The sequence below is a fragment of the Hemibagrus wyckioides genome, linkage group LG06 (genome assembly GCF_019097595.1).
Source record: "Hemibagrus wyckioides isolate EC202008001 linkage group LG06, SWU_Hwy_1.0, whole genome shotgun sequence".
In the NCBI taxonomy this organism is placed as follows: domain Eukaryota; kingdom Metazoa; phylum Chordata; class Actinopteri; order Siluriformes; family Bagridae; genus Hemibagrus; species Hemibagrus wyckioides.
The window spans coordinates 11,275,444-11,302,985 of NC_080715.1; the positions used below are offsets into that span (position 1 = coordinate 11,275,444).

Genomic DNA, 27,542 nt, shown 5'->3' on the forward strand with positions numbered 1-27,542 from the left:
AACAATGAAGCCCATGTTTTACTTGCAAACAAACATTTATAATCAAATGGTGAAATGCGTTCAAGTCTTGACCAAGAATTCATTCAGCCGATTTACTTTTAAAACAGTTACGGGAAGAAGGATAATACTCTGTTGCTGTAATTGCACATTTTTGATTTGCAATGTGCTTTCTGTCACAAATTATATTGTAATTAGACTCTGGTTTTAAACACACCTTCTGTTGAATCTACACTTTATGCAAACATGCAGAAACATCATACTCACAGGTGAAATATGTTTTTGGCATGGTTCTGTGTTTGTGTGTAGTGCTGCTCTTATTCTGTTTTGTGTGAAGAGTTTGTTGCTCGTTTTCTGCTTTCACTGTAGCAGACAGCACACCCAGACACTCACTTTACTTTCTCAGTAGGCAAGACAGTGGTGTGATGTCACATTTCCTACAGTATACACAAAACATGCTATTTCTGCCACACAGAGAACACAGCTGCCCATCTGTAATCACTCTCGTTAGCTTTTTTTTCCCGTTAGCATTCACCTAAAATGCCCCTGCAGTTTTCAGATAGTGGTTTTTGCAGACATCGAAAATGCATATCATTAAAGCAGCCACCTCTTATGACCATTTGCGGTGACCTCTTGGAGGTGACAGCTTCCCTAGGGAGATCTGAATGGAGGTGTGGTGTGTGGTCCTGTAAGTGTTATTTCCTGTTATAGAAAGAGGGGTGGAATGGAGTAGATTTTACTAAAGTTAGTCCCAACAGGCTGTTTTGTTCTTGAGGTGTTTCCTGCAGCAGCTCTTATGCCTCATTTGCTGTGTGTGTGTGTGTGTGTGTGTATTTTAATGTGTGTGATATAAATGTATGCTCTTCATGATCCTAACTTTCTCCTCCCTCTCTGGCTAAGCACCACATGGGAACTGTGTGTTCTGAGTGTTACTATTAATATGCCTCTATGTTTCTGTGCTTGATCCCTCGATATAAACCCTGTTGCATCGTAACACCATTACACTCTATGTTGTTATATATATATATATATATATATATACCGATCAGCCATAACATTATGGCCTAATATTGTGTTGGTCCCCCTTTTGCTGCCAAAACAGCCCTGACCCGACAAGGCATGGACTTCAAGATGTTAGCAGCAGATCCTTTAAGTCCTGTAAGTTGTGAGGTGGGCCCTCCATGGATCCCAAAGATGCTCAATTGGATTAAGATCTGGGAAATTTGGAGGCCAAATCAACACCTCAAACTCATTGTTGTGCTCAACAAACCAATCCTGAACCATTTTTGCTTTGTGGCACGGCACATTATCCTGCTGAAAGAGGCCAAAGCCATCAGGGAATACCGTTTCCATGAAAAGGTGTACATGGTCTGCAACATTGCTTAGGTAGGTGGTTCCATGTGTAGTTCACATGGAAATGTTCACATTAACTTCTGCAGCATTAACTTCTTCAGCAATTTGAGCAACAGTAGCTTGTCTGTTGGATCAGAATACATGGGCCAGCCTTTGCTCCCCGCGTGCATCAGTGAGCCTTGGCCGCCCATGACCCTGTCACTTGTTCACCACTGTTTGGACCACTTTTGATAGATGCCATTTGATAGCCATCACAATTCGGCCCTTGTCAAACTCACTCGAATCCTTATGCTTGCCCAATTTTCCTGCTTCTAACACATCAACTTTGAGGAAAAAATATTCACTTGGATTGTTGCTTGCTGTTGCTGCATAACTGCAAATTGGTCCCTGCTGACCCCTGTCTACTACAAGAGGTGCCTACAATGGGTACGTAAGCATCAGATATGGTCCATGGAGCAGTGAAAGAAAGTAATGTAGTCACGTTTTCATTTTGGCCGGGTTTGTGTGCGTCACTTATTTCTGGAAGAGATGGCACCAGAATCCACTGCAGTAAGAAGGCAAGACATGACTTGATGGGTCAAAACTGTAAATGTAAAATTTAGTTGTGCTGTGGTATAAACAGGAATAGTGTATGTTTAAGATGTTTTATTTGGCCATTGCCTTCTACTGACTAGCTAAATGGTTTGATAAAATTCATCCATCCATCCACCCATTTTCTTTACCACTTATTGTACAGAGGGCTGTAGGGAAGCCTATCAGAGAGTATTTGGGGCATGTCTGGTGTACCTGGAGGAAAGCCCTAAAGCAGGAACAGATTATGTAAACACTGTACACACAACTAGGAGGCGAGAATCAATCCCTTGGATGTGTGAGGCGAGCATGCTAACCACTAAGCCACCATGCTCCCAGTGATAAAATCAGCAGAGGAAAATGTTTCTTCCAAATAGTGCACTATCAGTAGAGTAAATGTCAGTATGAATGAAAACATTGGGGAGCTGATATATCACTTGATATATCAGTAATTACTGTTGATGTTGATAGCATTGCTGGCCATGTACTTAATGTGGTAATCTAAAGCCATGGTTAGCATCCCTGGAGACATCGGCATGGTGAGAGTGGTTTCTCTAGCAGCGGCTGTGGTTATAATTGTGGTTAGGTAGAAGGAACTGGTGTTGAAAGCTCTGTGGAAGTCTGACAGCTGAAAAACAGGCTGAATAACACATGTACTTTATATTGTCTCTCCTCCATAAATAGCACTTTATAAAATGAAAACATGGCTTCTACTCTGAGGGTCAGTAAATCATGCTTTGTGTAATGAAGGCCATGGTCTTGTCATTTAACCCTTTGAACTAATCTGGCCAGAAGACTTGAAAGTGTTCTGACCGATCTCAGCAGTTACACAAATAACGTTGAGGTTCTAGGACTCAATATAGATCAGTTTAATTAAGCATAATCATTTCAGTACCATAATCAAATTCATTCATTCATCTTCAGTAACTGATTTGTCCTGGTCAAGGTGTATCATGATCTTGGGAACACTGGGCTTGTGGCAGTAATACATCCCGGATGGTATCAGCATTCCATTGGGACATGGGCACGCACACAGACATGCAGAGAACATGTGAAATTCTGCACCAGTTGTAACCCGAGCTCAGGACTGAACAGAACACCCATGACCTTTTTTTACCACTGCACTAATATTTCAGAAAACAAGGATGGCAGGCCGGATTGCAGAACTAATGCTTATTTCTCTGCCGTCCACTATCATCTTTAAACTTTACTGCGTCTGACTGGTTGGTATTTTGTCCTGTGGAGCCAAGAGCATGTTGATTTACACCTGTAACCACCAAGTAACCTTGGGATACCAAGAGTGAAGTGGATCATGAATTCAACCTCAGTTTGTTAAACCAATTCTCTACATAGAATTATACTGTCATATTACAAAGTTTTAGAACTAAACTATATATAAGGGAGAAGCATTTTGCTTGGCCTGACGAAAAAGGAGTGTTGTCTGAAATGTCCTGTTTTGCTGGATGTTTTTTGTTTTTCACACCATGCTGCTTTGACTCTAGAAATAGTTATATGTGAAAAGCCCAGGAATTCAGCAGTATATTCACATGGCACATATATACAGTATAAATAGATGCTGATGGTGTTAAACATTACATTTACTTTCTTTTTTTACCAATGATATCCCTTTTAGAGACTTGACAACTAAATTTTTTCTTGTAATGAAGTTCCATCCATCATTAAACCGTGTTTCTTGACCTTTCCGGGTGACACGATCTCATTTGCTTTTCTTATGAACAGCTTGTAAATCACTGAGGCCTCCTGGTCATGTAATATTACAGCCAGTGGGACACGCACAGTCTGGACCTAATGCTTTGAAATCTCTGTCAATAATCAACATGGGGGTTAAAAACCCGGGTCTAGACCGGAGCTTTTAGTCAGGCACTGGTTAAACTTTGACCCCCAAAAAATGTGAAGGAAGGAATTACAATGCCGGCTGCATGTATAATACAGCCTACCCATTTTGTTTTTGAGAAGAATCACACAGTAAAGTGTGTCAGTGTGTGTGTGTGTGTGTGTGTGTGTGTATTTCCTTTCCATTGCTAACAATGAAACTCAGGAAATATGTCAGGACAAAGCCCAGACAGCTAGGCTCTTGTTCTCACTGAGTGCTATCGTGGGGAGAGAGTGAGATTATGGCACTGTGCGCATAAGAAGTCCTCTGTTTGGATCCGACCGACACCCAGGGCTGCTTCAGATCGAGGTGTGTGTGTCTGACCGGAGCATTGGAATGTGTAGTGCGATGTCCCTTTGGCTGGTGAGTCTGAGCTATTGCTTTCAAGCACTGAAACAAACAAACCTGTTCTTTCTGATCATTTACATTACACATATCTGTAACTATATCACTGGATCTTGCTTACTCAAAGTGAAACTTTCTTTCTTTCTTTTTTTTGCTGTGGCATAGAACACAGCCAAACATAATGCATCACTGCTCTCACTTGTTATAAGGGGCTTTTCCTTATTTACTCCACTACACAAGAACAGATGGAGTCATTTAAGAAATGACATCCTGATGATGATATACTGGCACAGAACGTGTAATCTGTAAGAGGTTCCTCCCCTGAGGCAGTGTTTTTAGCTCTACTTTGAGATTCTATTCCATGTGACAGAAGACAAAAGTGTTGTCAAATTGCTCCAAGCCTCGACTTGTTGATGACGAGTTCTTTGCAATGCTTCTTCTGTGAAGTGTAGGCTGGTGGCAGACTGTTTGCGTATGAAAACGGCCAATCGTAATCAGACACTTAAAAAAAATTCTCTTGAACTTCTTCTGGGAAAGTAGAAAGAGTAGTCTGTGGAGCTTTGTCTGTGTTGTGGCTGACATTAAGATCAATTCTCTAGGGAGCATCCTGTTTCCAAGAATCTTAAATTGTGTTCTGTTTTATTGTAAAAGGAAGAGGAGTTCTTGTGGGTGGCTAAATAGGTGACCTTCACCTCCTTACAGAGATGAGTCTATTTTTTGTTTGAGGGTAATTTAAGGTTCTTTGGATTTGCCTCTTTTGTGACACAAATGACCTCAATTGACTGAATGATTTTCCAGAAACATATAAAACTAAAAATAAAGGATTTTTTCAGTTGATTTGTATGTAGCTTGTATGAAGATGCAAACATTCTCTCTTATGTCATATGTTGTAATCTGTAAATGGGAATAATTTGACGTCTTTACCCATGTGATATATGTATATAAGAATCTTACAGTGTTTGGAGTGAGAGATTTAGTCTGCTTCCAAACGACCATTTTTTCCCCAATATATCTGCTGCCTGTGGACAACCTTTATTAAATCCATCTCTGAAGATAAATTGTTTTGACTAATCTTTTGCCAACTTGGAAGGAAGCAGTTACTAACTGTGTGACTAAATCCTGAGTTATATTAGAGTAAAATGCCAGAAGCAACAGTTGTTTAATTTACAACCTGGAAATTGAGACACTGTGCGAATTTTTTTGCCCGTTATCGACATAATACTCAGAGAAGATTGTTGCTCATGCTGTATTAGCTAGAAAAATCACTGGGTTTCCAATAGAGGAGAAAAATCAATCTATAATTATGAAGTTTCAAAACAAACCAAAACAAAAAGGGAGACAGACCACTGAAAATTGATAGCTTTGATAATGCTGTAGTTAACTTTGACCAAAGTGAGTACTTTTGCTGCTTTTGTGCTCAGAATGCTCTGAATTCCCAGTTTCAGGGTCTGCATCCAAAGCTTCCATTAGTCATCTTTATGCACAGTTTCAGCTATAGGGGCCTGCAAGTGAAGCGTGGATGCACTTTTAAAACATATTTACACAACCGCATTTTGCTCGAGGTTCTGTCACTTAGCATGACCCTTTGTAGGAGCAGATTGGGGATCGGAACAATACAGACTTGTGCATGTCAAAGAACACGAATGCAGAGTAACTGCCCAAAACAATGACCTTTGAAATAGCTTCTGGATGGGAGATGAAAAGGATGTTGCCTGTTTCCTTGACTGTCATGACTTTCCTGCTTGTCTTATAGCCTTGGAAACAGTCAGATAAGTGCACACTGCTTGTTGTGAAGTGTAGTTTAAACATTTTGTATCTGACAGTAGACTGCACCAGTTCCCATAAATACAGTATAAAATTTGGCTCCTATCCTTGTTTTATAAAGTGGCATTTCTCAAACATTTCCTGGAGATTGGCCTCTCCCAGATCCTAATATACTTTAACGAGATAACAAGGAACACCAAAATCCTGCCTAAAAATACAGATCATTTTTAAATGTAGTTTTTACCCCTCTATTTCCAAAGTCACCTTTAAAACAAACAAAAAGTGTTTGATGAGTTTTAATTTTTCTCCACAGAGAGTGGTTTTTGAGAGCTTATTGTGAACTGTACGTAAGCACCAGGTGTTTTGAAGATTAAATAGACCAAAATGTGGACTAGGTATAGACCTCGTGAACCACTTTGGGAAAAGGTTCTATACAGTGGTTTGTTCAATTCACACAGCTACCATGTATAGTCAAAGATAAAGGCTTTTGTGTGTGTCACTGCTCTGTTCCTTTTACCTGATAATATTATTATCAATTTTTAACTGTAAAATATTCTAATGATTACACAGATCAGCTATACTAGACAAATATGAGCCATGTGTAGGAATTACCTCACTTCAGAGTTCAAAATCTTGAGTTTGTTAGTTAAAACGTTTTAAACAAAACTAACATATAATTTAGTCTATATTTATTATTCTCTCATTACTAGCATTGTGTTAGACGTACACATCTTATCGCTGTAATGGAATACAACAATGCCAGTATAAAAAGTTTCATAAGAATTTTTTTGAAGAACACTTCTTGGTAGTGGATGTAAGGTTTTGATAGACCATGAAATAAAATCTTTTTTTACAGGCCCCAGATTTTTACTGAAAATCACTTTTATCTAAATCATAAACATTTTACAGCTGATGTTTTTTTTTTTTGTTCTAACCTGCGATTATGTAAAATACATTTTCATGTATATTTGCCCTACATGTGAGAAATTGGCATATGAAAATTAAATGATTAAATGATTAAATTACATTAAAATCACATGCACTGCATGTGCAAAGCATGAGAGATTGTTTCCATCACATAATGAGTAAGTTGATATTGTGTGATAATAATGAGGTATAAGTTCCTATAAATGCATAAAAATGCATAAAAACCATACAAATCATGTGATCATATTCACATGAAGTATGAGTGACCCTTATGTACAAGGCAAAAAACATTATTAGTATTGAACTCTTTTGGATCATGACACATAAAGTTGGTATGTGGCACATATGCTTTTTCTAACCTTCTTCTAATCTAGGTAACTTTTGCTTCAGACACTCCTCTGGTTCCCTGGCTCCTTAATGGCATTTCATCTCTTCGGCCCTTTCTCATGGCTGAGAGGATTGAGTGTTTATTAAAAGGTGAAGAGGTGAACTGTGAGGTGGGCTTTTCAGTGCTCTGCCATTAGGAGATCATTAAACAACGCGGCTTAGAAGTCAGGATTAAGTATCTAGTTAACTGTACAACTATGTTATATTTAATTTACTTCCTGCATTCCAGCCTAAACGGATGAAGTCTTGGTCTTTTGCTGCTTGTGAAGCCTGACTCTGCAAAAGCTTATACAGTCAAGTTCCTGCTATCTGTGTTATTAGTCTCCATTCAGAGCTGGGTTTAAAGGGGCTCTGTTCAGAAAGAGGAAGGAAGAGCCATGAGAGCATCATTGCATTCTGGGAAGACTCTTAGTAGAGATCCTGGACAAGAGGAGTTGGATTCCCTTGTTTTCATCTCTCCCAGGCTTTGTATATGGTCCTGAAAGGCTGTGGAGAACTGTCCAATTTGGGACAAAAGCAGGCCAATTAAAGTCTCATTCAGTAGCCTGTGTAGTTTAGGCTGCTTGGGTTAATCCCTCTCCTCTTCCTGTCGCTCTTCTTCGTCTATACACTCTATTTCCTCCATCTTTTTGAATTAAGAAAAAAAGCTACTACACTAGCCTTTTCAGGACTGAGCTACGGTATTCTACTACTCATATAACCAGAATAAAGAGTAGATTACAAAGTTTATATTGCTTGAAAAATTAACATAAACCTATTTTGTAAATCAAATAATCACTCTTAGTCTGTTTCTATATATGTAATTTAAGATCATTTTATTGTTATGAAACAGAGTCTCCTTCCTTTACACAGCCTGCAGTGTGTACAAATTTATTGACATTTGATTTCTCCAAATGGCTCCAGGGATCAATAGCAGGAGGAGGAAAGGCTACATCTGGTCATTAATCACTTGTCATGCATTGAGGTTTTCCATTTGAACACTTATTTGTAATTAAGTGTATAAGTTTTCATTGAGCTGTACACATGGATGTCTAGCCTCACCTAACCGCTCCTTCTGGACTGCTCTAAAAACCAAGATTTATCCTCAGCTTTTTTAACAGACCCCAGACCTGAAATATAACTGCTTTCCTGAGCCCCTTTGGGTGTTTTTAACCAGCTCAAGTGTACACATTTATAATGCAAGCACACCACATGATGTCATCAAGTGCTCTTGTATTGACAGCTGAATTATGGTAGAAAATAAGATCTCTACGGGCTGCTTTTTCGCTCTTGTTAAAATCCAAACCTCTGGACAGGAAATAGAGCTAAGAGAGTTAGCAGGTATGGCATTGTCATTTATGTTCACAGGAAGCTTTATCTTAGCATAGGATTGGTTTATGACATACACCTATTAGACATACACACACACAGGAAAGAAATCTAATTTCAGTAAGAATAGACACATCTCATTTAGCAGACTGCAGTGCTGACAACTCAATCCTTTATCCTTTACTGAAAGTGGATTAGATTTTAATTAAATGAATAATTGGTAAATTGCAAAGTTAATTATACCATTTTACTTATAGTATTGCTGAGTAATAATAGCCAATTGCCAGGATTGCACCTGAAATCAACTGTTTGCCATGATGCCAGCGTTGGTCATCAGCAATTAATGCATGTATTAATTTCAGCAAAATCTAAGCAAACAGAGAATGTGAACAGAGAATAGGGATGGAAAATGTTCTCCGTTGTTTATTACTTTGTTTCACAAATATGACATTTGACATTATTTTTATACAGTTTTGTTGAATTCTTATGCTTATATATGATTGGTCAAGAGGTTGAGGTGTAATGATACACTTCAGTGACAATTCAATTCAATTCATGTTACTGGCTTCACAGTTCAACTTGATTAAATTTGATTCTCAGAATAATTTGGACAAAATTTTAAGGCAGAGCATTTGAATTTTTGGATATATACAACTAACAAAATAACAAACAAAATTGCTATGATCAGAGGTTTAATATTGTAAACAAAATAGATAGATAGATAGATAGATAGATAGATAGATAGATAGATAGATAGATAGATAGATAGATAGATAGATAGATAGATACTTTATTCATCCCAAAGGGAAATTCACAAATGACTACAGGGTCACAATATCTTGAAGATAAATCTTCTAAATTTATAAATTCTCTCAAAAACGTGACTGAATTAACAAAGTCTCTGATCTGAGGAAAATGGTTGATTGAAATTTAATGAGGGCCTGAGGCATGGAAATAGATCTCCAATTTGTCATTGTCATCCAGTGCTATCGTTCATTACGCAAGTGCAGATGATTCCTGGGAATGGCACAGGCTCTCCATGAAAGAACACTATCCTGTGGCCTCCATGCTCTTTATGTATATCAACTCTCCTGTTCCTCAGGTACACATCATCAGATTTTTTGCATTACTAAAAGGTGCTCACTTTTCAGTAACATTGCTGCAGACAGTAGGTCAGATGTATAGCAATTCACAGTTTTGTTTTGTTTTTACCAATGCACTTGTTCTTTACTGTATTATGAGGATATTATGAAGGAATAAATGTTTATAGTTGCCATAATGTAAGTAATAACAATAATTAACTTTTAAGTGTAACTGTATTTGGATAAACACTAATAAAAATATTTATTCAATAGCAAAATGCTCTGGTATCAATAGGAATAAAACACTTTGAGACATACTGTTATGATACATACTTTAGGACTTTAGAATTTAAAAATAAGATCCACTTTTCTCAGACATCTTTGGGGCAATTTCTTTAAATGGCATGCCATAAACACAACTGCTTTATGACTGCACAATGTTCATAACCTGAACCTTATATAAGAACAAGAGATGTTTGGCTTCATCAGTCTTAAAAAATAAGTAAAAATAATATTTGCTACTCATATCTTAGCTATTTGTAGCTTTTCAGAAATACCCAATAGCTTCTGGTGGTACCTAATCTGGATCAGGCACTAAAAAAGTTCCTGAAACCATTGCCCTGGAATCAAACGCTGACCTTGTTTCAGGTAGAAAACAAGCCCTAGAAAATGTTTCTGAACCAGTGTTGGCTTTATTTGGCTTATTTATCTGAGCTATCTCAGCTACTGTTGCCTGTATGATTCACCAAACAGCTGCAACCTCAGCTGCTTCTCCAAATGTCCAACTTCCTCTGATTATCTTCCACACAATGCCTCTGAAACAATCACAGAATATGTGCGCTAACTTTCCAGAGCAGCAGAGCTTCTAAAACCGAACAATGACTTTTTATTCGTGTGTGCAGAGTAGGAAGCATATGCCTTCCACACCCTGTCATATCAAAAGTCATAGGAAAAAGTGCTGATCTTTTTGTCCTTGCTGCGTATGACAGATGTCATGTAGCATAACGTGTTGACTTTTATGTCCTTTCTGGAACGATCCATCAGGAAGGTGCGTCATATTTTCCAGCCATTACAAAAGTCAACTGAGGTGTCCATATTTTTCTCCCATCATTTGGTGTCAAGTGTGCAGAGTTTCCTGAAAACCAGGGAGGTGAGGAAAACAGGATAGAGAGCAGGGATCCTCCCAGGCCAGGGTTCACATATTTTATGGCTGTGTCTACTTTCATTTCCCTTTACAGCAGAAAGAACCGTAGCATGTATGACTTTATGACTGACACATGCAGACACTAGGTAAAGACATGGTGCTTGATTGACTCCCCAGAGGCTCCACCTATGGAAATTCATTGAGCCTCTTCTTTTCCAGTGGAACTAATTCTGCATACTGCACTGCAGGAACCAGGCAGAATTGTGTTAGGCTAATTTTTTGAGGCTAATGCTCAGTGTTCAAGATCAGCATAATAGGATGCAGACATCCCAGTATATGCATTCTGCCTGATATTGTTTGTGATTTTGTGAACCTATTGTTTATTTTCCGTATCTCATTCCATTTTCTGCAGTATGTGGAATGTTCATAGCTTTGAAGATGTTGGCACTGCTTCTGGCACAGACCCAGAGCTTCTCTATCTCCTCCAGACACTCCTGCCATATTAGTCACACCCTGTCACAACGCTCTCCAAAAATCTGTCTCTCAGCTATTGTTTAAGGCTTATTGAAGCAGCTTACTCATGGCAGTTTATCACCCGCCTCAAACAGTAACACCACCCATCCCATCACCCAAAACTCTAGAGTAAAAGCATTTTACTCTGCCTTTCATCTTGTTTCATTAAAATATATGCATGTGCTGCAGTAGTATGGTGTTTGTTTGCATGTCAACCCTCTGTGCACTAGATCCATGTGGTGTTCAAACTTAAATTCTCCCTGCACCACATCACCTGTTTTTATGAGCTTCTGAAGGTCCATAAATGAAAGTCATTTTGTTTTTTTATTGCATTATAATCAATTATATTGATAAAATATTTAACTTTATTATTAGGTCAAAGGAACAAATGGTTCTGTTACTTGGTTCATATCTGGAACCCCAAAATATGTTTTGTATGGGTTTATTTAATGAAGGGTTCAACTTAATTCTATGAAATTAGATAGTTCTTTTTAAAATCATTTAAGGATTTATTATTATTATTATTATTATTATTATTATTATTATTATTATTATTATTATTATTATTATTATTATTATTAAGTAGGAGTAGCATATATTATAAGAAAATACAATACATAAAATGCATTATAAATTTATTTAAACAAAAGCATCATTGTGTAAAATTTATTGTAGTATTTATCACAGCATTATTATTATTATTATTATTATTATTATTATTTCAGTTGTACATATTTTACATATTCATCAAACTATTTCAACTTTTTTAAGATATGTAAATCATAAACATGTCTTTTAAAAACATCTTGCAGCATTATCTCCTGTATATCTAGATAAAATTGCAAAAAAAATAATAACTGATTTCTTCTTATACTTTCTTTGAATTATAGAAACATTTTAGTATAAAAGGTTCATTGCTCCCCAGTGAAAATGTTCTATGGGCCATATACAGAACACCAGGGTTTTATGTACAGCATCAGGGAGCCTCTTTTTAAGAGTTTAGACTAGTCAATTAGACTAATGCATTATTCTCCACTGTGAGGACTTAACTCTATTTATTAAAAGGGAGTAAATAAGCTGAAACATTTTTAGTCAGCTGCACATTTTATAAAACCTCTCTTGTACATTATTTATTTTATTTATTTATTTTTTTGTTAAATTTGCATTAATGGAATTTTCATTTTAAATCACTTCATCTGAACTATATATTACACAAATGTACTTTTTAGTAATGTGATCTGCTTTAAAAAAAAATACTACTGCTAGTAAAAATTTAATAATTTATAACCTTATATAGGTTATAGAGACTTATATATGTTAAACATATAACACAAGTCCAATCTAATTCTTAAGAAATTTACAAAATCATAAGAAATTGTATCTTGTATGCCAAGAGCCACATCTGCACGTCACTTTTATTGCCAGCAAAAGCACTTAATTGTATAGAACCTCATTGAAGGTTGTAGTATTACAATTACCCTTCACTGGAACTAAGAGGCCCCAAACTTTTTCCAGCATGACAGTGCCCTGGTGCACAAAGCAAGCTTCCTCAAGACATGGTTTCCAAGTTTGGAGTGGAAGAACTTGAGTGTCCTGCACAACTCAACCCTATTGAACACCTTTGAGATGAATTGAAATGCCAAATGTTCACCAAGCCTTGCCTTGCCTGACATCAGTGCGCAACCTCATGAAAGCTCTTGTGTCAGACATTCCCACGCTACAAAATCTAGAGGAGAGCCTTCCCAAAAGAGTGAAGACTATTTTCATAGTTTAATGGTGGGGGTTGGTAACCAATATTGAAATGGAGTGTTCAACAAGTATGTTATGTTATATGTTGGGCTCTGGATTCTGTGGTGCTACATAAAAACAACATAAAACAACACAGAACTAAGGACTAAAAAAGTAAGTTAGCCTAGCAACATAAATGCATAGCATTTAACCTAGTGCATTTGACTTTCAGCAAATGCAGCAGATACAGTTAGATGTGATAAGTGTTTCTTAATTCTGAGATGCCTACGCTTTCTTTACAGTAGCACTGTACATGACTGTAGAAAGGACATTGTTCATAATCACACTCTCCAGTGTTTATAATAATTTATATTCACACTCTCTGGTGTCAATCAAATGAGGATGAGGTTCCCTTTTGAGTCTGGTTCCTCTCAAAGTTTCTTCCTCATACCATTTAAAGGAGTTTTTCCTTGCCACAGTCACCTCAGGCTTGCTCACTAGGGATGATTTTGTCTAACATCTAGGACCTTTTCACTGTTTCTTATGTTCTGTAAAGCTGCTTTGAGACAATGTCCATTGTTAAAAGTGCTATACAAATAAAATTGAATCGAATTGAGGTAGCATATTCAGAAAGTAAGCAGTCTCTGCGAGTCACTATGAGTCTGGTGAGAATTCCACAGCCACCCATGGCCGGGAGCCAAGCAAAATTGGTTATTCTCTCTGTGTGTGAGGGCATGGCATTACTCTCTATCTCACTCCTGTCAATCACAGCTGCAGTAGACAATCATGGGCATCTCTGAGATCACATATGTGTTTGAGAGTGAATAATATTTCTTTTCATATAATGACATTTTGGCAAATCCTTAGCTCATTGGGATGACATATTTAGATGTAGCTATACCAGTGATCCTTTTGTTGTTTTCACCCATCACTCACTAAATATATTGACTATACGAATAAATCACAAGATGATCACATAACATTTCTACTCAGTTGTGTTTCCTAGCTCTTTTTTGCACTTTGTTTGCACTTTAAGCATCAGAGCAGGTCACTGACAAACACAGCACTGAGAAATTTAGTATTCCAGTCAGTTCTCTGTAAGCCACTTCCTTTTCTCCTCTTCATGAGCAACCATTACAGCACTGCACTGGTCAATATCAGCCTGCTCTGATTGTGTAGTCTCTTAGATTAATCTAAGCTTTTAGACCGACAGAGAGGACTCTTGGGGCATCAGGGACAGGCATGACAACAAAAACCCTTTGTCCTTATAATTATAGTATGTTTCTCTTATTATGTCAGAAATACTTACTGTAGCTGTGTTCTGCAGGGTTTGGGCCATCGGGCCATCATGGATATTACTGTGATTTTTCTATGTGGGATATACATTTTAAATGTTTTTTGGTTGTTTTTATTTATTTATTTATTTATTTATTTATTGCTTGTAACGCAAAAGAACATTTGTATCTATATTCGTGTTTGAGATATTTATCTTAAGGACATTGTGACCTTGTGTTATGGACAATTATTAAATTCTCACTAATGTGATCACGGTTTCTAATAAAGTGTCCATTGTTTTATAAAGCTTGCCTTTTAAAATCATTTCATTAGTTTGTATTCTACATTTGATCATTTTGTGCAGTACTGTGGATCTGCAGCGGATCAGTTCACTTGAACCCACCTGTTCCACGCTCTGTTTCCCGTGACCTTCTTTTCGCTGTTCCCTCTGTCCAGGTCATGCAGTCCTAGTAGTGTCCTACTGTACGCCATCTTAGTTTTAACATAATTTGCCTGCGGTGATTTCTATCTTTAAGGTACTCTATGCATTGTCCCTGCCCCCTTTATTACTCTGTCTCAATCCATCTTTCTCTCTGTCTCTCCCCTCCCTCCTTCTGGTGTTCCTTGTGCCGCAGTACCCGTGGCTCAGCAGTAGAGACCCTGTTTGAGATACTCGGTGCTGCTGCAGAGGATTCTGTGGAGTTCAGCCACACTTGAATCTCAGGCAGCTTCTCAGTGCTTGCTTTTAGTATTCTCAGCATCCCTCTATGGCATATGAAGAGAAGGACTGAGCTGTTCTGTGTGCTGCTTCACAGATGCATTTCTAAAGCAGTGGTGGAGTGGTTGAATTGAGCATACGTGTTTGGATTGCTGAGGTGAAAGAGAAAAACTGGGTACATGCAGGCATGACTCGTCTGAATTGGTGCTTGGCTTCGCTTTTCAGCTGGTGGAAGTTTATGTTCTTCTGTTTTTTTCCTCTGAGGGTTTCCAAAAAGGAGACGGTAAGCTTGCACCTGTGCCACAATACAGTGCAACACATTTACATTAGAGGCTGTGAAGTCAGAGGTGTTTTTCTACGTTATAACTAGACAAGCATTTCATTTCAGTATTCATTCACACTTGAGATTTTTATTTATTTATGTGTTATTTTGTTGGAAATTCTGATTAGTCAGCATTTCTAGGCAATTGCTACTTCCATATTATCACATGATTATCAAAACATTATTGGACTGAATTTAAGTTTAATCAGTAAATTACAAATACTTTCAAGAACTATTAGCTATTTTAATTAGAAAGTTATACTGTAATATTGTACTCAGTACACTTGAGTACAATTACACCTACAGTTTAATATAGCTTATAAGGTTCTTCTTAGGTTCTTCTATAACATTCTGCTATAGTGTTCTACAGAGGACATTATGTCAGGGGAGTCAACTGGTGGACGATGGTTCAGAGACCAGAGACCCAGAGGACTGAACCTCTGGTAAAAAATACAGATTTTAATCAATTTTTCATTTCATGTACTCTTTCAGCTCAGATTAGCAAAACGACAACATGGTTTGTTTACACAGAATGTTATGTCTCATCGGATCAGAGACCAAAATTGGTAATGTAAATCCCCACTGTGAACATAAACATAATCACTTAACGTGGTTTTATTCGATAAATTAATGGTAAATTGTTAAACTGACAAATTGTCACAGTTCAGTCATGCTATCTGATTATCCAGATTATTTTATGCTTGTCTGGTTAATTTTATGTAACTGGACTTTTACAAATTTACAAATACCCCTTCTAAAGAGCATTCCATAGGTAGACATCAAGGCTTTAAATGTAACCTTTTTTCTAAACATGCAATGAGTTTAAATAGTGATCGTGGTGAGTGGTCAGTCTCCATAATTTTATCGACCTCTTCTGTTTCCACTCTGGTACTGTATTTGCTTGTTGGGCTTTAAGTCCTCTTTTAATGACATACTTGAGTCAGACAATGTTAGAGGCACACACCTTGTACCTTCAGTATCAGTGGTGATCCATACACTTATCATGGTTAAAACAGAGACAGCAGTGGATTTGGCAAATCCACCATATAAGCTTATATTATTCTTATCTTCTGCATGGTCCATGTTCAAACAACTCTGCTTTGATTTCATATCTCAAGTATAAGATTTCCACCAGTGTAACAAAGTGTAAAAGAAAAGCACAGACCCCCTGGCTACTCTTCGTGGACCCGTCAGGTTCTTTAATAAAGTACATAAATGGCCCTTAAGGACCACTCTTGTAAACTCTTCTGTGTAGCACCTTAAATAGTCTTTGATTTATCCATCTGGGAGAACCTTCTAAATGTTTCTCTTTCACAAAATTTTCCAAATGGAAGAAACCTTTGAGGAATAGTGCACTTTTGAGCCTTTATTTACTGTATCTTTACCCTAAAATGCAAAAGCACATATACAGTACTGTATACTATAACAATGCATTATGTGAATTATTTTATCTGTGGTAGCTTGTGGCACCCTTGAATAGTATGATACATACTATTCAGCTACAGAGTGTCATTTTTAAGCATCAGATTGCATGTGTGTACATAATGTGATTCAAGAGAAGAAAGAGAGTAAGATAAGCAAGTCAGACATCTTTTTGAGAACCAGGATATTACTAGGTCTGATATCAGGACAGCCAGTTGAATTGGCTTAACTGTTCCATAATCACTGATGTGAATATTCTAGCAGTCATAAGGTAAGCCTAATCTGGGGTCATACCCATGTGAAGAGTCATGTTATTCTATATATTATATTCTATTTGATTTTTTTTATTTACTATGTTTTTCTTGATTTTGTCAGAAAATGATGACCTTTCTATAACACCAGCTCTAATAGTTGTTTTGCAACGTTTATATTACAGCGTTTGTTTTCTATATAGACACCCGTAAAAAAATAGTTTGAGTGAAAACCTCTTTAATGTTATCTCTTTGTAACATTCAGGTAAAGCAGGTTTTGCAACACAAGAAAGTCTCCTGGGAGCTACATTTTTTATATCTTAATAAATTGAGAGAGAAAAAAAAATATGCTAATGAAGTAAAAATGTTTATAGCTGCTAAAAATTGACATCAAACAATAAACCTAACTCTATACTGATAAAAACCATGACAGAGTTTTTTAATTTATGAAAAAAATTAATTGCGGGCAAATTTCTGTGGTATACTTTGCAGAATAATCAGGGACCACATTACGGCATCCCTATATTGATTTTTCCCCCCTTTAAAAACATGCTCAGATATGTTTTATGTTTTTCTTAATCTATTTTGTTTTTTTTAATCAAATATTTTCTGTCTTACCTATTGCACACTGAAATGCATTTATCAGGCGCCATATGAGGGTGATTTATGATTAAGAAAGATGGCGTTTCATGTGAGGGCATGTAGCAGAAAAAAAACACTGAAAACAATCACAGAATCTCAATTTACCTTCCAACTTTCCTACTTAATGCAGATGGAATTTTAATGGGATGTTGTCACAAATCAGAGTATAATATTATTTTCCCTGCAAAAATGTTGGTCAGTTGTTGGTTGATTTAATCTGTGATTTTTAAGCACAGTTGGAATCAAGTCAAAGGTACTCAATGGCACTGTATTAGAGAGAGATTGATGGACGTGGAAGGACAGAGAGAGAGAGAGAGAGAGAGAGAGAGAGGGAGCGAAAGTGAATTAGAGAAAGAGCGAGAAAGGGCGATTGCACTTTCAGTAATTAAAAAATGTAATAGCTTCCTCTTACTGGCTGTCTGTATGGATGCAGCAAGCTAGCAGTCGCAATATGATCTTAGCAAGCATTTTTCTTTAAGCGACAGATCAATCTTGGGGTATTGGCATTTTAATAGTAGGCAATGTCGTTTTCTGCTGTCCTTATCATTGAGGTCGACAAAGCACTTTTCTTCTCATTAAATGAATGTCCTTGCACTCATTAATCCAGAGCCACACACACAAGCTAGAGGAGACATGAAAAGAGGGCATGAAGTAGATGAGTAGAGTTACGTTTTAAAATAGTAAAATCTAACCAGGTTATATGTTTAAATGAATGAATGATTGTTTGTTATTAAATGTTTATCAATTAGGCAATAAATTTAGCAAATAAATGAGTGGAATCTCATTGGAGAAATTTGAAGCCTAACTTACTCTAATTAGGCATACTAAATAGTTACAGTTAATACTAGCCTTGTATTAACTCTATCTCTGGACGTATTCACACACATTGCCCTTAAAAAAATCTGAAATGGTGGTCAATTTGTCCCCAAAATCACTAAATTGGTCTAACTGCTGCCTTAATGCTATGTTTTTGTCCCATGAATTGTATACTGACGGACACTAAGGGGTATTCATGAACATCCCCGTTCACATACCCTCATCTTCACTCTATATGCTGCACCCAAAGCCCCACACTGACCCAGGCTGTGGTGATTTAAGTGCTGATTACAGCCTGAATCCACCAAAGCATAGTATGTACCCCCTTGGCCACTTACTGGTATGAAGTATATGCCCAAGGTATGCCACCCAGTGGTCCTCTTTCAACTGGACCACCTCATTCGGCATCATTTGGTAGCTGAGCGCTTTAGTACTACAAGATGAGTAATGTTGACACCACAGTGATCAGCCAGCAGCTATCTCCGGCAGCTCTCTCAGAGCTGCTGGGCAAATGCAAACGGGTGGCTGATGTCCCAGAACACCAGCAGGCAGAAGCGCTGCTCAGGGCTGTGGCTGACCTGCTACAAAATCGTCCACTTTTGATCTGGGGATTTCATCGTACTGTTTACGGGGAGCTGTTGAGCCATTAGCAGGGCTTCTCCGGATAGTAGTAGTAGCATGCAGGCCGTCTGCTCAGACTCCATCCAGCTCCAGGCTTCTGGCATGTGCAAACAGCTCCAAGAATGTTTTGGTTTCATTGTGTGGCCTGATCTTGCTGAGTGCAATGTGGTCCATGTCCGCCAGGGCTGCCACTGGATGACTCTCTTGGCAGACCATGCTCCGGAGCAGCTGCCAGTCTTCCACCTGGGCTTGGAGCAGGGCTTGGAAACCCTGCTTTGGCTGTAACTCCAGGAGTGCCTGATGTTACTATTTTGCCCAGTGGAGAGGACTCCACAAAGGTGTATCTCTCCTCTTTCCTGGGTTTCATTGTAACTCAGTCTGAAGGTTTGGAGAGAGGAAACTGGAGACAGGCTTGGAATAATAATAGTAACTGTGCTTTTATTCTTTTATTCTTTTTGCAACACACACACACACAGCTCTACGTGCTTGGGTCTCTTCCCTTGGCTCTCGTCTCTTCCTCTTATCCCTGTTGTAGCTCACTGCAAAAAAGAACAGTCATTAATACAACTTGGCACCGGTGTGTGATTTTAACTACTACTTCTCTATTATTTTTACTACTACTTCTACTATTACTACTCACTTCCCTCAGCTCTGCCCTCCATTCACAAACTGGCACTCAACCATGCCCCCACTTCCACATTGGTCTATGGGGATAATAATAAAACCAAACATAAGTAGGCTAGTGTACTATATTTTTGTTATTTTGATTGATATTGATATTTTATGTTCAATTCATAAATTTTATTTCAATAGAACTATAATCATATTATTTTAAGTACAGTTATGTTTAATGTCTTTGTTTCATGTCTTTCCTTTTTTTCCTTTTATTTGATACTTCTAACATGTCTAGTATCCACTGCATACACCGATTAGCCATAACATTAAAACCATCTGCCTAATATTGTGTGGCAGTGCACCCACTGTGCCTTCAAAACAGCTCTGACCCCTCAAGGCATGGACTCCACAAGACCTCTGAAGATGTTCAGCATATCTTTTAAGTAATTTGTGAGGTGGGGCCTCCATGGGTCGAACTTGTTTGTCCAGCACTTCCTACAAATGCTTAATCAGATTGAGATCTAGGAATTATTGAGGTTTGAACTTTGTCATGTTCCTCAAAGCATTCCAGAACAATGAAACAGTGTGGGAGAGTGCATGCTCCTGCTGAAAGAGGCCACTACCATTAGGGAATACAGTTACCATGAAGGGCTGCAACAATGTTTAGGTAGGTGGTACATGTCAAAATGACATGCACAAAATGCAGGTCCCAGGTTTTCCCAACAGAGCATCACACTGCCTCTGCTGGTGTGCCATCTCTTCTCCAGGTGACCGACACATACAAACCCAGCCGCCCACATGATTTAAAAGGAAACATGATTCATCCACTTTCTTCCACTGCTCCATGGTCCAGTTCAGATAGATAGATAGATACTTTATTTATCCCAAAGGGAAATTCACAAGTTCTGGTGCTCTCATGCCTATTCGGTTTGACGGTGGACCGGAGTCAGCAATCATACACTGTGTCTAATCATAATGCTCTGAAGTGCAGTATTAGGAATTGGGAAAGAATGGGAAAACAATGAGATTAGAGCTGTTACTCTGAATTAATCCCTCTGCTGTCAATATGTTTATGTGTAAGTCACATGGCTTTTCAATCACATCTGCCCTTGGCGCATTCAGTGTAAATATGAACGTGAGTTGTTTAACTCAGTGAATAGTGAACAGCTGAGTGGATTTCCTGAGTCTAAAGCAAGACTATATTAACACTAACGGAGATGTTGATTTTATTATTACACTTTGGCACTCGTTGCTGTGGAATTTAATATGATACAATGAACTCGAACCTTGAGAGTGTTTTCACTCACAGCTGCATTACAGAGGCTTTGACAAGAAGAAGTCAGTGCTTTGGCATTGAAAGTCATTGCTTTGCCATACAGGGCTGTGTATAGTATAATTCTGTAAGGTTTTATTGCAGGCCCTTCCCTTCCCTCTTTCTCTCTCTCTCTCTCTGTGGGATTGGGGATATTACCTTCAAAGAGGCCACTTGAAAAATACATGCTCAAAGCAAGGCTTAGGTCAGAGTAGGTGTGTCAACCTTGTTTTTCACATATTGCAAGAGAAGGGCATGTGTGTAGAGGCGTTAGTGTAACAGTGACACTGTAACAATGTCAGTAAGGACACTAATTGTAGTGTAGCAAGTCCATCAAATAAACTGGCTACCAAAACCGATTCACACTGGTATTTTAGAGATTACAGTCTAAGAGTTTCTTAGCTGCATTGTTAGTCTGTAGAGAACGATTTTGACCTTGATGCATAAATCATCACCACTGGAAAATGGGAAGCAATAGGAAAAATAAACTCTTTAAACAGTGTCAAATTCTTATATTTGTAATTACTACATTTGTAATATAATGCATGGTTTCAAAAATGTAATATATATATACATATATATATATATATATATATATATATATATATATATATATATATATATATATATATATATATATATATATATACACTATATTGCCAAAAGTATTCGCTCACCCATCCAAATAATCAGAATCAGGTGTTCCAATCACTTCCATGGCCACAGGTGTATAAAATCAAGCACCTAGGCATGCAGACTGTTTTTACAAACATTTGTGAAAGAATGGGTCGCTCTCAGGAGCTCAGTGAATTCCAGCGTGGAACTGTGATAGGATGCCACCTGTGCAACAAATCCAGTCGTGAAATTTCCTCGCTCCTAAATATTCCACAGTCAACTGTCAGCTGTATTATAAGAACGTGGAAGTGTTTGGGAACGACAGCAACTCAGCCACGAAGTGGTAGGCCACGTAAACTGACGGAGCGGGGTCAGCGGATGCTGAGGCGCATAGTGCGAAGAGGTCTCCAACTTTCTGCAGAGTCAATCGTTACAGACCTCCAAACTTCATGTGGCCATCAGATTAGCTCAAGAACAGTGCGCAGAGAGCTTCATGGAATGGGTTTCCATGGCCGAGCAGCTGCATCCAAGCCATACATCACCAAGTGCAATGCAAAGCGTCGGATGCAGTGGTGTAAAGCACGCCGCCACTGGACTCTACAGCAGTGGAGACGCGTTCTCTGGAGTGACGAATCGCGCTTCTCCATCTGGCAATCTGATGGACGAGTCTGGATTTGGTGGTTGCCAGGAGAACGGTACTTGTCTGACTGCATTGTGCCAAGTGTAAAGTTTGGTGGAAGGGGGATTATGGTGTGGGGTTGTTTTTCAGGAGCTGGGCTTGGCCCCTTAGTTCCAGTAAAAGGAACTCTGAATGCTTCAGCATACCAAGACATTTTGGACAATTCCATGCTCCCAACTTTGTGGGAACAGTTTGGAGCTGGCCCCTTCCTCTTCCAACATGACTGTGCACCAGTGCACAAAGCAAGGTCCATAAAGACATGGATGACAGAGTCTGGTGTGGATGAACTTGACTGGCCTGCACAGAATCCTGACCTCAACCCGATAGAACACCTTTAGGATGAATTAGAGTGGAGACTGAGAGCCAGACCTTCTCGTCCAACATCAGTGTGTGACCTCACAAATGCGCTTCTGGAAGAATGGTCAAAAATTCCCATAAACACACTCCTAAACCTTGTGGACAGCCTTCCCAGAAGAGTTGAAGCTGTTATAGCTGCAAAGGGTGGACCGACGTCATATTGAACCCTATGGATTAGGAATGGGATGTCACTTATGTCAAGGCAGGTGAGCGAATACTTTTGGCAATATAGTGTATGTATATATATATATATATATATATATGTATTTTTTGTATGGCATTTTTAACAATAGACATTTTTTTTTTTGCAATAATCTAGCTGGTACTGTAAATTTAGACCCCTAATGTGCCAGACAATGGCAAGGCAAAAGAAACTCGCTAAGCTGATATGAAAAAAAAAAACTAAACTAAACAAGAGAGACACCTGATAGTGACAACCGATCATTTCTTTTCTACAGCTGTGTAATATAAAATCAAATAGTATTAAGTATGTTAAAAGGGTGCTGAGTGTGAGCATATTCAATAAGAGTCTTATAGAGACAGCATAAATAAAAAAAAAAAAAATAAAATCAAATAAAATAAAAAGAAAATAAATAATATAAAATAAATAAATAAATAAATAAATAAATAAATAAATAAATAAATAAATAAATAAATAAATAAATAGAGAAAAGGGGACAAAGGACCTATGATGCTGTAGAGCTGCATAGGATATCAAACACTCAAATATGAACTTTCAAACTTCAAGCTTGGTTTTTCTGTTCTTTATACCTCAGCATGTCTGCTGTCAGCGCTGGTCACACAGCCCTTTTAAAAAATGCTCAGTGGCACTGTGACATTTGGTCTACCCTCCTATGCTAGATTATGCTATGGCTTTGTTTGCATAATGGTGACATGAACTCATAATGCATTAGGTTGTTTTAAATGATGATAGCACTGAAGGTCATACAACTCCTGATGGAGAGCTGTACTGGATTTGATTATCCGTGTATGAAAAAAATCGACCTGTTTTTCATAGTCTGTGCCGCTGGCTTTCCGGTACAGACTGTATCCTTAACTCCATTTTCTTCCTCCATATCCGCTGGTACCCTGCCAAGAGCCTGATTTCTGTATCTGTCACTACAGATTACATCTTTTTTTGAAAATTGTAGTAACTTTTTTTTAAGGTTCTTTTATGAGATAAAAGCATAACTCATCTGTGTCCCTGTTAGTAGTTTTTTTGCAGTGGGACTGTTATTGATTAAGAAAAGGAGGAAGAAGCAGGATAAATGTTCAGTTTCTCTGTGTGTGTGTATGTGTATGTGCTTTTAGACAAAATATTTCTGCTCATGCAGTCTTTGATACAGTATTTTGGTGATGAATCATTTTGAGGGATTTTGCTCATTTTGGACAAAGAGAAAACTGCTTTAGATTGTTCATAAAGCATAGGTTAAAGATTTGCGCAACCCTTGCTTCAGTAAATAATCTTACCTAGATACTGATGATTTGTACCAAAGAATGGCGATAATCATAAAGACTATCCCAGGACACTTATTCATAATATACTCATATAGAACTGGCTTTTAGCCTATTTAGCACTGTTCTTTCTAGTATACAGTTACTGTCTGTATAGTGTACAGTGGATGGAGCTCCATTCTTGGGTTTTATCCCTCTCGAGGTTTCTTACACATGATTTCTCAGGGAGTTTTACCTTGGCACTGTTGCCTCTGTCGGGCTAATTAGGCATCTCATAAAGTGGTACACAACTAAAATAGAACTGATTTGTAGGTTATCTAACATGATGTCAGCAGTGAGGTAAGAGACCACTAGGTGCATCTTTACTTACACTTTACTGGTCGGTGGTGCTCTGTGTACACTATTGTATGGTATTGTACCGGGGTGTCAGTTTTGCACTGTCCTCTGTCTTGCACTGTTTGCACACATGCCCTTGATCACATGAACTGTGTAAGTGTACTTAGCTATATTATTATGTTATTTCACTGTTATATATTTATATATAGTTGAAATAAATATTTGAAATGACAATAAGGTTTCTTGACTCGACAAAGTAGTGATTAATCATGGAAAATAATTATTCTATTTGATTTGAAACTTGTAATCTTATAAAATAGTTATTATTATTATTATTGTTATTATTATTATTATTATTATTATTATTATTATTATTATTATTATTAACTAAAGTTTGTTATATGACCTATTTCGTTTTCACTGTATGTTTATCACCACTGATCTTTCAAAACAACTCACCATACATTATCTCCATCCACAACAAAGAGTGCAGAGACAGGAGCAAAAGCATAAGAAGTAGCTCAAGTTACACAGCAGTTACATGCTCAGTAATGTCTTTTGTGTCTGTGTGACCTCCTCTTCTCTTTAAGGCATTTGGGAATTAGTGCTCGGAAAAAACCACACATAAAGTCACAGTACTTAAGGCCACTGCATAAAAGTTGCATAACTGATAGATGAAAATTTGAAACAAATGAGCACTCTAGAAGCTAGCATACCACAAACTGATATTCTTCAACAGTGCATTGTGTTAGAAATTCAAAATTGAAAATGTATCTTGAAGAGAAAATGTATCATGGTAGAGTTCATGATCTTGAATGCGCCATTGACGTTAGCTTGTTTTCTGTACCTTTGAGTAAAATCGTTAGATTTGAAAGTCTATGTATTATATTCATCTATATACTTTTTTTGTTATTTTACTGAAAATAGCTGTTCTTTTGTCCGAAAAATTTGATGGTGGGCTTTTTTCTGGGAAATAACTTTTGTTTACCATAAAATATTTTTAAACGTAATTGTAATATGTGATTTGTAATTAAGTTTCTAAGTAAATATGTAAGCAAGTAGTAAGTAAATGAGTGAGTGAGTGAGTGAGTGAAGGAGTGAGTGAGAGAGTGAGTGAAGGAGTGAGTGAGTGAGTGAGTGAGTGAGTGAGTGAGTGAGTGAAGGAGTGAGTGAGTGAGTGGGTGAAGGAGTGAGTGAGTGAGTGAGTGAGTGAGTGGGTGAAGGAGTGAGTGAGTGGGTGAAGGAGTGAGTGAGTGAGTGAGTGAGTGAGTGAAGGAGTGAGTGAGTGAAGGAGTGAGTGAGTGAGTGAGTGAGTGAAGGAGTGAGTGAGTGAGTGAGTGAAGGAGTGAGGGAGTGAGTGAAGGGGTAAGTGAGTGAGTGGGTGAATGAGTGAGTGAGTGGGTGAATGAGTGAGTGAGTGGGTGAAGGAGTGAGTGTGTGAGTGAGTGACTGAAAGAGTGAGTGAGTGAGTGAAGGAGTAAGTGAGTGAGTGGGTGAATGAGTGAGTGAGTGAGTGAAGGAGTAAGTGAGTGAGTGAGTGAAGGAGTGAGTGAGTGAGTGAGTGAGTGAAGGAGTAAGTGAGTGAGTGAGTGAAGGAGTGAGTGAGTGAAGGAGTGAGGGAGTGAGTGAGTGAGTGACTGAAAGAGTGAGTGAGTGAGTGAAGGAGTAAGTGAGTGAGTGGGTGAATGAGTGAGTGAGTGAGTGAGTGAGTGAGTGAAGGAGTAAGTGAGTGAGTGACTGAAAGAGTGAGTGAGTGAGTGAAGGAGTAAGTGAGTGAGTGGGTGAATGAGTGAGTGAGTGAGTGAAGGAGTAAGTGAGTGAGTGAGTGAAGGAGTGAGTGATTGAGTGAGTGAGTGAGTGAGTGACTGACTGAAGGAGTGGGTGAGTGAAGGAGTGAGTGAATGAGTGAAGGATTGAGTGAGTGAAGGAGTGAGTAAGTAAGTAAGTAATTGAGTAAGTAAGCAAGTAAGTATGTAAGTAGGAAAGAAAGAAAGAAAGAAACATAAATAACCAATTAAGGTTATTGCAGCATCTAACAAAACAGACAAGTTTAATGACAAGCTCTAAAATTTCCCATTTAGGTAACATTTGTTTCTTGTGCAAGCATTGTGTCCTATTTAACTAGCTGTTTAGCAAAGTGGATTCCTTTAACATTGTCATCAGGTGACTGACAAGGAAAGTGAGAAAGACCTTAATTTCTGTACATCAGCTGGGAAGATACAGTTACATTGCCCTTTAGCACAACTCTGTCCCTTGATGGTCTTCCCAGTTCCCACACTCTTCATTATACTCTGGAGTTAATTAGCAGGTTTAGTAGGTGTATTAGAGGCGGAAAATCACCAGTGTGTGATGGATGCTGGCCCTGCAGGACAACAGTTGTGAACTCTGTAAATAACCCTCTTCTGTACTCAGTGATGGAGTCTCATCTGTCAGCATCCCTGATCCTAACCCACACTCTGTGAAAACACAACTGGACTCCAGCCTGTGCAAGTTTACAGTGTTCTTTTCTTTTTCTTCCTGTGTGATGTTTGAGTATGTCCTGCCAGCTTTGGTTTGAAAATAAAAACAAGGCCTTTTTACAAAGCACTGAGCACTGAGGGTGGCCGGATTGTTTCAACATGGTGTTTCCGGCTTAAATTTATGTACACTGAGTGATTCTGCGTGAGAAAAAAGTAAACACTGGCGCTCTACTTTACTTTGTGCATTGACATTGGCAGCAGAAACTCACACTTCTTCATGTCTCCCAAGCACAGAGAAGCTTCTATTAGCTTTAGTGACACAACAAAATTGTTGTGTTATAATAAATCATCATGTCACTCTGTTTCCTTCTGGTTTGATCTCAATCTCCATTGAAGCAGTGCTTCTAAAGGATGCCTGTATTTTCTGTATTGTATTGCCTCTCATCTTATTCTGTGCCTCAAAATAGCATTCAGTGAAAGCACATCCGTTGCACCGTATGTGTGTGCTTTTGTGTGTGTGTGTGTGTGTGCTTTTGTGTGTGTGTGTGTGTATATTTAGCATGTCTGTTAAGAGGAGTGGCACTCATAAAAGAATCGATTAAGCCAAAAACTGCTGCTGCTGCTGCCACACTGAC

At 38.1% G+C, this 27,542-nt stretch overlaps 1 protein-coding gene across 9 annotated transcripts in view; it reads left to right on the plus strand.

The window, feature by feature from the left end:
- Positions 1 to 27,542, plus strand: part of tns1b (tensin 1b) — a 233,015-nt gene that overhangs the window by 61,273 nt on the left and 144,200 nt on the right. Inside the window, exon 1 of one of the 9 annotated variants that reach the window (XM_058391899.1) lies at positions 4,021 to 4,177. The exons of 7 other annotated variants lie outside the window; for them this stretch is intronic. In XM_058391899.1, coding sequence (XP_058247882.1) covers positions 4,151 to 4,177 — 27 coding nt within the window. In that variant the 5' untranslated portion in view covers positions 4,021 to 4,150. Of the gene's footprint in view, positions 1 to 4,020; positions 4,178 to 15,177; positions 15,289 to 27,542 lie in introns of those variants that run through there. One more of the 9 variants, XM_058391894.1, reaches the window with a different exon arrangement.